At 32.0% G+C, this 13075-nt stretch overlaps 1 protein-coding gene across 1 annotated transcript in view; it reads right to left on the bottom strand.

Annotated features, from left to right (window-relative positions):
- LOC125069821 (monocarboxylate transporter 4-like) overlaps positions 1-13075 on the bottom strand; it is a 61880-nt gene that overhangs the window by 8741 nt on the left and 40064 nt on the right. Inside the window, exons 2-4 of the mRNA XM_047679403.1 lie at positions 2642-2818; positions 932-1104; positions 532-682 (exon numbers count right to left, since the gene is read on the bottom strand). Of these exons, the coding sequence (XP_047535359.1) occupies positions 532-682; positions 932-1052 (272 nt within the window). The 5' untranslated portion in view covers positions 1053-1104; positions 2642-2818. The remainder of the gene's footprint in view (positions 1-531; positions 683-931; positions 1105-2641; positions 2819-13075) is intronic.

Raw genomic sequence — 13075 nt, 5'->3', positions numbered from 1 at the left:
AACCAACAATAAAATGTATTTTATAATCAATATTTTTTTTTATAAATAAAAACATATTAATATATATACATCAAATAAAAGTAATAGCCTATGCTTTTCTCAAGTTAAACAATTTCAATATTAAATAGTTCAACTTAGATTGTTTAAGTTATCACTTCTGCCGGGCGTCCCGAGGCTACATATATATTTTTTTATAATAATGTTTAATCAATGTTAGCTTTATTTTTGGACAACTATTAACGTAAAACCTATCAAAATATTTATTTCATTTAGTGATTGACACTTCAAACATTTTTATAAATTTATTGGGTGTAAAACTAGTTAGTTACGGCAAATTAATAAAAATTTACTATTTCTACTTTGATTTTATAATTGAAAATATGAAAGATAAAAAAAAATAATATCATTTACAATTACAGTCATTCATTCTCGTAAATTTGTAGCGAAATAAAATAAAATTTAGATTTTATTTAAAGTTTACGAAATACAATTTGGTATTTAGTTGTAGAATCAAATATAATAGAACCTCACCCCCATCCGCCTTCAGGATAAAAGTGGTGTTTGATAGCACGAGTGTCGAGTTCACGACGACGCAGTGCGGGCACGGTGCGGTGGAGAGATCGCAGCTCTCTTTCCCGCAGAGCGCCGCCTGTTGACTCATCTTCCAGGTCCGGCCATCCGTCTAAATTATTATGACAAATCACTAACAATGTTCTCCGTTTACGACGACTTTAAATTAAGTTGTTTTGACATCCTCACTAGTGTACGATTCTGTCTATACAAAGCCATTCGTGTCAGACTCGAGCACATATGATTAGTAAAAATCGTTGATTGGTGATGTATTAAAAAATAAGATGACGGGCTGATGCCTTTGTTTTTTGAAATAATAATATAACGAGTTTGCTTAAAACTTCATTTAAAAAGGTCATACCATAGTGCGGCAAGCAGTTGTAGCTGTTGGAAAGTGGTCTACAGCGACAGCGCGGCGGCGGGGCGCGGGGCGGCGGCGGCGGTGAAGCCGACGGTGACGGCGACCACCAGCCCGCCTCCATCAACCCGCCATGACTGCACTCGCACCCGCACCCGCGCCCGCACCCGCGCTACCTGGTTGTGTACAATTGTGGTTAATATACAAAGGCCAAAGTAACTATGTATTCTATAAATTAACGTTAATAAGCAGATATTTTGTGAGACAAAATAACGAATCGAAATCTATTGTTTGGGTATCCTCACCCTCAAAACCACACAGCTTGCAAAAATATTTCACGTTGTTTAACTTACCACTTACCAACCGGACACTTACTGTAATAGTAAAGGTTGATATAGAAATCGCTATATAATCGCTTATAGTCTGAGATAAGCGCGTTTAAACAAAACGAATAACTTCACCTTAATATAAGTTAAGTAAAGAAGTATATTGTTGTTTTAATTATTAGTTGTCAAGTATTTCATATCGTCGCTCACTATATTGCAGGTAACATCAATTTCACACCAAGCAGTTTAGCTGTTATTAAAAAAGTTTTGCTTTTATAGACAATCTGTAGCAATGTTCAATGTATTTTGTAAAAGGCACTTATAGTACTTTGTAAGCGAGAAAGCTATTAATTTTATTGTGACTAAAACGCGACAGCCATTTTCCACGAGGTAAAATGTTGGATTATATCTAATGAATTGTGAGAAGCAACAGGTAAGCGCTTGGACGTGATACAATTCCTACAAAGTAATTAGCGCATTGCTTGGAACAACTGCTCAATTGGAATGTGAATAAAATAAACGCTTTAAAGACATAATAAAGTATTTTTATGGTAAACTATAGATAAAAGCATAGATGAAACTTGTGACGTAAGAATAGGAAATTATGTTATGTTTTCATATTATATACATTCACTTATTAATTTAAAATTTAAATTCAAATTGATAAAAGCTATTGTACAAAAATACGACCGCCTGGAAAGGTGACAAGAATGCTTACACCATTTTCCCGTTGAATCACAATTCTGATCATATACGTGAAAAATGAACCACCTGTCACCAGTGGAGGCAATAAGGTGTTTTATGTTTAATAAAGGCTTTTGCAAATGGAACAAAGACAATTTCAAATATATATATATATTTTTTATATTTTATACTAAATAAAGCGTTGCAATTAAACTTGATTTTATTCGTTTCATGTTTTGCGTCAAGGGGCATTGCTAATTAAACTCTGCGACGGGTGGATGAAACTAGTATATAATATGGCGCAAAGCAGCAGTGTCCGAAGTTATAATACATCCTTTGACTATAACTTGAAATAGGATCTTAAAAGCTCTAAAACGGTAAGCTGCTCTACTAGTAAAACTTCCTTAAATTTTAGTTGGTTTTACATGTTCGTACCGAACGAAAATAAACTTTAATATAACTTCAGCAATATTAAAGACATTTTCACAGTCAGTTAGCAGTTAACCTCACAATCAACAATAATAACGTAAAGTATGTGTCAATTCAAATAACAAAAATATGTGATTAAGTGCAACCTAACCAGACGGTAAAAGTAAAAACTTTGTCTAAAAAGTATGTGAACCTTATAAAAGTAAGAATAATACTAGAAATGAATGTTAAGGTTTATCAATGAATATGTTTTCCAATAGTATAATAAGGTCACCTAGTGCAGGTGCACCGCTCCACGCCCTCGCTCACACTGTACACGCTGCCTCGACGCATTCGAGTCGATTCGTTGTCACACGCGCCGTTTCCGCATCCTCGCCTCACGTCTCAACTCAGCACGGACACTTCACTTCACTTCAGTTGCTAAACACGAGCACCACTCTCATTTTCTCACCTGTAAAATAAAATAATGGTTATAGTCCGTTAAATTCTCACGATTAGAAGAACATTTATCCTATACATAAAGAGTTATAGAACCTTCCGTTGAAACATTGCATAAGGCGAGATATTCATCTTTAATTTAAGTTATTACTACAGTTTTGTGAATACCGTTATAATCATTATATTTATTTTGGATAAATGTTATAAGATAGTTATATGGAGTAATTACATAATATAATGTCGTAAGGGTCATTTATACGAGAAGCCAATTGAAAACGAAACGAAAGTTTAAAATTGGATAGCTTTGTCACAGTCTAACCAGATGTTCATGCTTTTTGTTAAGTCGATGAAAAGGACCTTGCAAGTTACACAATTTATTATCCAACAATGCAAATATCATATCGATATCGGCTGCATTATATGAAAGTGGAATGTCTTATATTGTATACTACGTTCAGCTACTACGTTAAACGTAACCTTAGTGGGTTAAATGGTAAAGTAAGTGCGGAATTTTATTAAATAATCGAAAGTCTTGCTTTAGTATTGAGTTTTCGGAGTCGGAAACAAAGCGGTTGAAGTTTATCTGTACTTGTCGTGAACATTTCTACGCTGTTAAAATTCTAAGCGGAGTCTCGAGCTCTAAGATTTTATAACGACCCACGATATTTTTTTATGTATAAAGAAAACAATTTTGGTATCTGATGTATTGCCCAAAATCGTATACCATAAAATCACGTAGGCTGAGTTTTCCTGCACGAGATAACAATTGAGAATTCAAATCGGATTTCTAATCTAAAGTATTCCTACAAGAATTTGTATCAGTTACGCTCAATTATTTACTTTACGTGTTCTATAATTATGTGAACAGGAACGATATTACCATGTTTAAACTGTTTTCATTTGATGAAATTAATATTGTCGTTAAGGACAAGGGCACTACAGAGTGTAGGATTATAAAAACATTATTAGATTTGTGATATAGATTTTTTTTTAATTTTATATAAGTTTTTTAAAATACATTTTCTATCAGATATTTAAGTATAATGCAATGTTATGTAACAAAGTTCGTTTACGTTTGAAGTCTTTCTGGTAAAGTAACGCCCGCGGCTAATCTCAAATTAATACGTAATTTTAGGCAACTATATTAGCTTAGAATATATTACAATGCACAGGAGTGTGCGCAACATGTAGTTTATCTCTCATAGTCCCATGGGAGGACAATAGTTTATGGTAGAAGAAAGATCAGGTGCAGGATTCATAATGAACGTACTTTCCGAGGCAAAGTTGTATTATTGGCCCGATACGAAACTCGAGGCCAAAATATGAACTGAAATCGTATAAACTAACCGGACCAACGAGGCAATTTATTATATTAGTTAAAATTATAGTCAGAATTCAATAATATCTATGTAATAGTCTTCTAATAGTCTATCTATCTAATAGTCTTACATATAAACCTTGTTTGTCGGTTGTTTAGTTAAACAATTATTTCTCTCTTTCTATCAGCATATGACATTTGAAAGACGAAGATTAAACAGTGTTTAACTAATTACACTTGATGGTAAGTAGTCAGCACCGCTCATAAACAATGGCGCTGTAAGAAATATTAATCATTCCTTACATCGCCAATGCACCACCAATCTTGGCAACTAAGATGTTATCTCCTTTGTGCCTGTAGTTACACTGGCTCACTCATCCTTCAAACTGGAACACAACAAAATTGAGTCAGTATTGCTAAACAGCAGTCTGTTTGGCGGTAGAATATCTGATGAGTGGACCATACTTACCCAGGCGGGCTTGCACAATGCAACACTAATAACAACTATAAGGGATATAATGTCCCATGGTTGTTGGCGCATTGGTGATGAAGGAAAGGGTAATATTTCTTTCAGGGCCAAATTATATGGCAGAACGTGACCACTTACCATCAGTTGACAATTATAATAAAGCCGTATGAATATTACCCTCTTGAAATAAAACTAGTTTTTAACGGATTTAATCGCGTATATTAATTATTTTAACATCCCGACCTTTCGAGCACTTTGCAGTGTTCGTGGTCACGAAAACTACACGTGGTCCGTTAAAAACTAGTTTTATTACAATGTGTAATAATCGCGAAAATCTAAGACAACATTATATTACCCTCTTCTTATATCATATTTCCTTTGATTATTTGACATTTGTCACAGATAATATATTATTTTATTTGAATGAACTAAAACTTAACTTTTTATATTCAATACGATTACGTAACAGTTACTTTGTTTGTTTATTATTATGATCAATTTTATGTTCTATTTTTAAATGTTTGCAATGGCAATGATCATATAAAACAGAGTAATCAATTACTATTTAATAGCTACTCTTCGTGAACTCGTTATAACATGCAAATACAGTAGGATTCCGTTTTAATTAACTTAATTTGATTTCATTTATTCCGAGTGCATTAAGTTAATTCTATTTTTTAATTTAAAATAAAGCGAGTTAGTTGTTCTGAGTATTCAAATGAACGTATTAACTTTAAATATATAATCTAAAATTATTCATATCAAATTAATCAAATATAATATTACTAATAATAATAATAAAATAAGCATTATTTATGTATGTACGGTCAGCGTAGTCTACAAACTGCATAAAGAGAATTTCGCAGACTTAAGGCCGCTCTGATTTCACTCTCCTTGGGAATACTTTAACTGTAGTTTAGTTTCCATGATGCAGTTTATTGAGCTTACAGCTTGATTTGATGCGCTTAACATAAATTTAACTTTGTTGGTTCATGTGATGTAATTACCGCTTTGCATAAATGTATATAAAATGCTTATGTCGTAATGTATGTATGTAACTTTATTAGGTTACGCAGCGCACGCCAGTGAAGCTCCAAATCGGCATGACTTTCACACTTTCGACGAACGATAGCGTCATATTTCAGACAATTTACTTTGTGTACAATTTACCTTTCATGAATTATACACATAAACCTTCCTCAAGAATGACTACATAAATTTACTGAGTGATTCTTGATAAAGAAAATCGAAAATCCTTCCGTCCAGACAGACAGATGCGCCTCGATACTAATATATATACACGCTCAATATCTAAACTACAGGAAAAATACATATTTTTAAATAAAGTATTTTTCACAAATCGTCTAAAATCATATTAAAATTACGTCAATTATGTAATGAAAAAATCTTATTACATAATTAATTAATTGTTACTGGGACTACAGAACACCCCGAGGAGACAATAATTAAGCCCCGACACGTTTCTGAATGAACGATTATTTTTCATTGTAATTTGCGTCTAGAACTACCCGCAACACTTTATTAACATAATTTCTTAACAATTCATTATGTTAATAAATTTATTGTTTACATATTTAAAATACTGTGTTGTGGGTTTTTTGCTGTAAAATATTAATTATAATTATAGTAATGTGATGTACATATGTGTGTATTTTAATAAATTCATAATTTTATTATTATTTTTTTATTATTATGATATAGGTAGGCGGATGGGCAAATGGACCACCTGATGATAAGTGGTCACCGCCGCCCATAGATATTAGCGCTATCGGAAATATTAAATATTCCTTACATCGCCAATGTGCCACCAACCATGAGAGTAAGATGTTATAACACTTATATTTGTTACACTAGCTCACTCACTCTTCGAACTGTAAGTAAGTAGGTGGTACCTACGCAAATGGGTTTCCACAAAACTCTACCACCAAATAAAAATAAGTATATTATTATTAAATAGAAAGTAGCTCATAAAATACATTTTACTTAAGACTTATTAATTAAAATATCACAATATCAATATTAAAGTTAGAAGGCTAGCTAAAATATTCATAGTTAATGTAAATAAAATTAATTAAAAATCCACTAAAAAGTAAATATAAATATAAATCTAGCATTTGATTGAATTTACTACTATATACTAAATAAAGATAAAAGAATCACTCAATATAATTAAACTCAGTTCGTTATTAAATCGAAGGATAATTAAAAATATTTTATAAATGCATAAATTCTCAGAGTTCATACTACATTCAGTTAAACGGAAATGTGAAAATTCAAATGCGCAATCAAGTCTGTACAAAACTCGGGATTTTCACATTAAGTAGGCAGTTTTCTCTTTTAATTTAATTAAACGGAAAGATGAAAGCAAGAATTTTGAACGTGGCAACATAATGCTTAAAATTTTCACATTATTAATTTACTTGTAGGTTATACAAAGTAGGTTTTATTCCATTTAGTTTATCTCATTATTTTGACTTTTCATTCATTTCAAATAAATTGTTCGTATAAAGTGTTTTTCAACTATTAGAAAATATATATAATAATTTTGAACTGATTTTGTACATAATCATTTTTTTTTTAAGTATAAATATAATCTAACTTCTTTTGGGTTCTTTGGGTTCTTTATGTTGGAGTTGGGGCCTTGGTATATAATTTCTAACAATAAAATACTCAATAGCACTCAAATTAAAATAAGGAAGGTAATGAAATTAAAATCTATCTATAGTATATATCATATTACCTTTATAATAAAATATATGTGGAATTTCTCGAAAAATTTTCTAATAACTTACAGTCGCTTAACTACTGTTAACATAGTTCAAAGTTAAAAAGGAAACTACGTTTTCAATTCTCATATAAAATATAAGTAGAAAATATATTGAACTACGGACTTACTTTGGCAAATAGAAATGGCTAAGAAACACCAATAACTGCAGAAGGACTTTTACGAATCATGATATTGGCGCCATTTTGAACACTCATTTACTAAAAAATATTTTACTTACTGTTACAAAAAAAATTAAAATTCCTTTGATTTCTTCTACTTGCTGGCAAGACCATTTGAGTATCAGTATTAAATAAGTATAGTGCTAGCTTTTAGGGCCGTCAAGTTACAAGTCGAGTGAGCAAGCGTGCAGTTAAAAATATTTTCTTTATTTTATCCACATTTTTCAAATTTAATACGAGCAATTTCTTTACGTTAATGGTTTCATTGTGAAAGTTACTTACCAATAAGTCGCTACTGGCACTTAGCCAAGAACTCTGTGTCTGCACAGGTGCTTTATACTGCGTTTATTTAAAATTTTTTCAGTACAAAATTGCTTCTTAATCGTAACGAATATTGATATAACAAAGTAATTAATGACTAGTATACATTTTACATTTACATACCTTTTACTGCTACATTATTAGTGTTTACACGTCTCTGAGAGCACAGTAAGCTATGGTTCCTTTTAATTAATAAAATAATCATTGCCGATAAATTAGTGTGCACCTTTTTGAAATATTATTAACATACCTCGTTGATCTATCGATTAGCTTAATAGGGCGTGGCCCTAGAACAGAGAAGAGTGAGGTGGTGGCCACATCTGTTTGTTTTATTTAGCCTTGTGAATAGCAGCTGGTATAGACACGCGCTGCCGTGCGTGCTTGGGAGGGATGTGGGTTACAAGATTGCTCTACCATTTGAGATGTGCTCTGTCTTTCCGCCATTGGAGCAGGAATGAGATTTGAAAACGATCCAACGGCATCTCCTTATTGAGGCCATAAAATATTTTTTAATAGGTAGAATTCTACATAATTCAATTCCACTCCAGAGCGCGTTTATCATTTAAAGATCTCCTGCGTCAATAACGTCAATGACTAGCTTATATTAATCCAGAACCAGATGGTCAAAGGTAATCTAATTAGCAATCTGAAGTTGGAAAGTTCTTGGTGTGTCTTTTTTACTCCCTTACAAGCTCATAAGTCCGATGGCCTTTCTTCGGAGGTGTTAGATAATCGTTTCATTGAATTATAAAAGTGAGAGAATAAAGAGTGCAACAATATTTGCACACCCTCTAAAAATATTAGAAGTCAATGTCGTAAGATAGAATCTCACAGACGAAGCCCAAGAAAGTGACTACGTTAAAGATTGTAATAAAGAAGAAAAATAAGAACAATGTCTAAAATTTATCTTAGAGCTCAGTAAGCGTATGAAATTAATTTAAATTTTAATCACTGGGCAGCCTTTCGCGCTATTACTAAGAGCAGAAACTGGTGTCTTCTATGCAAAGATATTACTTAATTAAACGGAAGTATAAAGTAATTTAGATTAATGTTAACCTTATAAGTTTCATTACTAACGTGTTTTATGAAAAAAAACTTTTATTTTTTCATGATTTTTATTATGTACGTTACATTTTGTTACTTAAGTTCTTGTTTGTTTTAACGTCACGTTTTCAAAAGTAATTTTTTTAACAAGATTTTTTTTTATGACTTAATTGACTTACATGTTGCCATATTTAAGTTAAATAATATAGCGGACGTTGAGTCTCTCAATATTATCATTCGAAACAATCTGTCTCCCAACATTTTGGCAAATTAGTATCTTCCCTAATGTATTTCCCTGGTTCGTGTTTGTGTTTGTTCAATACCCGGGGTATAAATACTCGTATAGTAACAGACTCGGGCCTTGCTACCAAGTAATCAAGACGCACCTCGTCCGCTTAATACGAAACTTTATGGTTTTATGGTACAGATTTATGATAATTAAACCAAATATAGGGTAAGGTTGAGGGATTTGGTTTTATAACTGTAACTAATGAGTACCCTAATGCGTGGCGTCGATTTTGATAAAATTATGTACAGAGTTTTTAATTGTCCATAGGATAATGTATTTAAATTATTTTGTTTTTCTTGGTCATGTTTTACCTATGAATTTTATAAATAACTAGTCCCGTCCGAACTTCGTGCTTACAAAATAAGAATTTTATTTATTTTATTCCAATCTAAGCCACTCATCAGATTCAGAAGAATTATATGTATATTAAGATAAAGATGTTATAGGTTTGATCTGATACTGCTAGTGTTTGATCACATTCGTGTGTTATCATTTTGTTGAGAATCGCTACTAATAATGGTTCTATAGCATGTTAACTTCTATTCCGTTTAACGCATCGTCATGACAATTGGTATCGATTACATCTGCCAGATATTACAATAATTTCGTAAGTCAATCTGAGTTTTAACACGAAATATATATTTCATAGAGTCGTCACGCAGGCTTCGGTTTTTGCAGCTGCGTCTCTGACCCTGTCTCTGATACTGTCCCCAAACCGGGAGCACTGAAATAGCCAGTAGAGGCACCAACAACATACCACTCAGAAAAAAACCATCTGCCAGGTTATAAAACTTCAAAATGTCCAGGACATTCTACCACCAATGAGTTACATTTTGTTACAGCATATTTGTGTTCCGGCTTAAAGGGTGAGTAAACTAGTGAACATAAGGTACAAAGAATATTTAATCCTAGTTTCAACGGTAAGTGGCGCATTGACAATGTATGGAATGGTAAATATTTATTACAGTACCAGTATTTTTTTCTTGTATCGTCGATCTCTGTATCAGTCTATGGACGTTGGTGACCACTTACCCCATCAAGAAACGCACTTGACAGTCTGCCTTCCTATTTAAAAAAAGCTGGCATGCATATAAGCTGATCATATTATATTTATAAATGAGTGTGCAATTTAAGGCTGATCTTTTGTAGAAATATAAAAGGCGTCGGATATTTGAATGAGGCGGACACAGCCACGCCTCTATCAGAACAATGGTTGTCATAATACAGGTTACTCCTACGACTTATTCACTGTACTGTTTTTGAATTGAATAATTTGCATTGCATATATTATTTTTAAGTTTAATGTCTTACAATATAATTTTTATTTCTGTATATTTTTCGAAGCAAAATACACAGTCTTAAAACGGATGCATTATTGTATAAATATGTTCAATATATATTTAAAGTATATTTTCATTTTCCAACAAATACTATTGATAATAAAATTAATTTTAGTTTATCATAATTGCTTATATATATTTGAAGTAAATTAATTTCGTTTCGTTTTATGGAATATTGAATTGAACCGCTAATGCAGTGTGAAAGTTTAATAACTCGCTTAGGATGTTAACGAGTTGTTGCAGAGATTGTTTTTAGATCCTTTACTCATTATTTATGCCTCTTAATGACTGCCTCGTCGTTCAGATTGTTAGGCCGCCGATCCTGAGGTCTTGAATTCAATTAAAGGGTTCAACAAAGTTTCCATATTGGCAGTGTTTACACTCTCGTACCAGATTTGTTAACGGATTATGTGAGTGATGGAATACGGAGTACGTTTGTGTTAGCGTCTTATGAACTGCGCAGTTGGCTAGTTTTCCCCTTGAGAATGAAGATGTCAGCATACTTTATAATTTGTAATCACTTCAATATTTATTTATAATGTATGCACTATGGTATTATGTTATTAACCTTCGTTATTACGTCTATATATATATTAATTTCCGAAAACGACATTTTTTATTATAATATTTTGCTAATTCTATTCTATTTACCGAATTAAATCAAAAGCAAATTTTCAATAATTAATTGTTTTCGTTAAACAAGTACAGGATTTTATTTATATTCACGATGTATACACAAAATATTTTTATAAAAAATTTGAATTTTCTCAAGAAGAAAAACTTTAATGTGAGAGTTTGTAGTAATTTTCCGCAGTTGAAGCTCTTTTAATGTGGCGGAGATGCTACAACGGTGCTCCGTTGCGGATTGAAGTGTGAAGTACTTTCAGCATTTCATCTTTTTTTTCATTTTAATAAAGAGTTTTATACCAAGTAATTTTTAAGGAAGAGTTTCACTTCCATATTTTCTAAAGAAAACTTTTTTTTGAAACAAAAGACTTTTATTTAATTAATTGTCTCCAAAATCAATTTAAGACAATCGTAACTGCGTGATCGCAAAAAAGACTAATGACTCTTGAGCATAAACCAATTAATCTTCACAAAGGAAATGCTTCCGATGTTTTTTAAGTCAGATAATTTAGAGACGCATCATTTAACACATTTTTTCCGAGGATTTTCAATGCTGCGGAAACTGACGTTATCAATTTTATATTATTACTAGCTACGCGTCCTGACTTTGTAAGGGTGAAAAAAGAATTTAATTTATTTTTTATTTTATTTTCTTTTGATAACAAAAATCCATAAACACGTTTTCTACGCTAACTACCGGTTCAAATTTCAACCATCCTGGAACTCATATCAGGGCTCAAAATACAGAATATATACACCAGTTCAGAAGAACTATTTATTTACAAATTATACCTGAATTAAACAAACAGCCTGTAAATTTCCCACTGCTGGGCTAAAGGCCTCCTCTCCCTTTGAGGAGAAGGTTTTGGAGCATATTCCACCACGCTGCTCCAATGCGGGTTGGCGGAATACACATGTGGCAGAATTTCGTTGAAATTAGACACATGCAGGTTTCCTCACGATGTTTTCCTTCACCGCCGAGTACGAGATGAATTATAAACACAAATTAAGCACATGATAATTCAGTGGTGCCTGCCTGGGTTTGAACCCGAAATCATCGGTTAAGATGCATGGTTCTAACCACTGGGCCATCTCGGCTGAATTAAAGTTATCTTATAATCTTTCATTTGTTTATTTGGATTAGGGACGTATTTATTCAATAACGTAAACACGACACTGACGTTTATAAAATAATATAAATGACTAATGAACATATTAAAAGTGTTAGTTTTCAGTTACAGTATTCTATTTGTCTGCGTTGTCCTGTTAAGAGAATATGTGCTAAGCGATGGTTGTGGTTTTGCGGACTAAGTGGTAAGTTTAGAATTTAAGATAAGTATGTCAGCAACCAGGAGCAATGTAAGAAAACATGAATTATATAAAATATATTTCGAGAGATATTATATATAATATAAGGACCATTCATTTATATGTCTATATAGTAACTTATTAAATATTAATAATAATAAATATAATTCATATCTGTTTCATCTGTAATTAAATATTCAGTTGCAAAAATAAATTAATCCAGTGGTTAGCACACGTTAATCTTAAATCGCGGTATATGAACCAAAACATTCTCCTCACTAAAACTAGAGGAGGGTTTAGCCCAGCAGTGGAATATCATATGAGAAAAAACTTATTATAAACTTATCTTATGGTCTTAAATAAATTCGTAATTCATATTGGCTGTTGCCTCATCATGCAAAAACAATCTGATATCAAGATACTTTTTTTCATTTTTGTAAGAATGTAGTTAGTACTAATTTTAAATACGATGTATCTACAATAATAAAGAAAGTTGTTTTTTTTTTTTTAAATACATAAATACATAATTCGTTTCCTTATTGCGTTCATTCGTACAGCGTAACCTGCATGTAATAAAAATATATATA

The sequence above is a fragment of the Vanessa atalanta genome, chromosome 16 (genome assembly GCF_905147765.1).
Source record: "Vanessa atalanta chromosome 16, ilVanAtal1.2, whole genome shotgun sequence".
Taxonomy (NCBI): domain Eukaryota; kingdom Metazoa; phylum Arthropoda; class Insecta; order Lepidoptera; family Nymphalidae; genus Vanessa; species Vanessa atalanta.
This window is presented reverse-complemented; position numbering and strand designations above follow the sequence as displayed.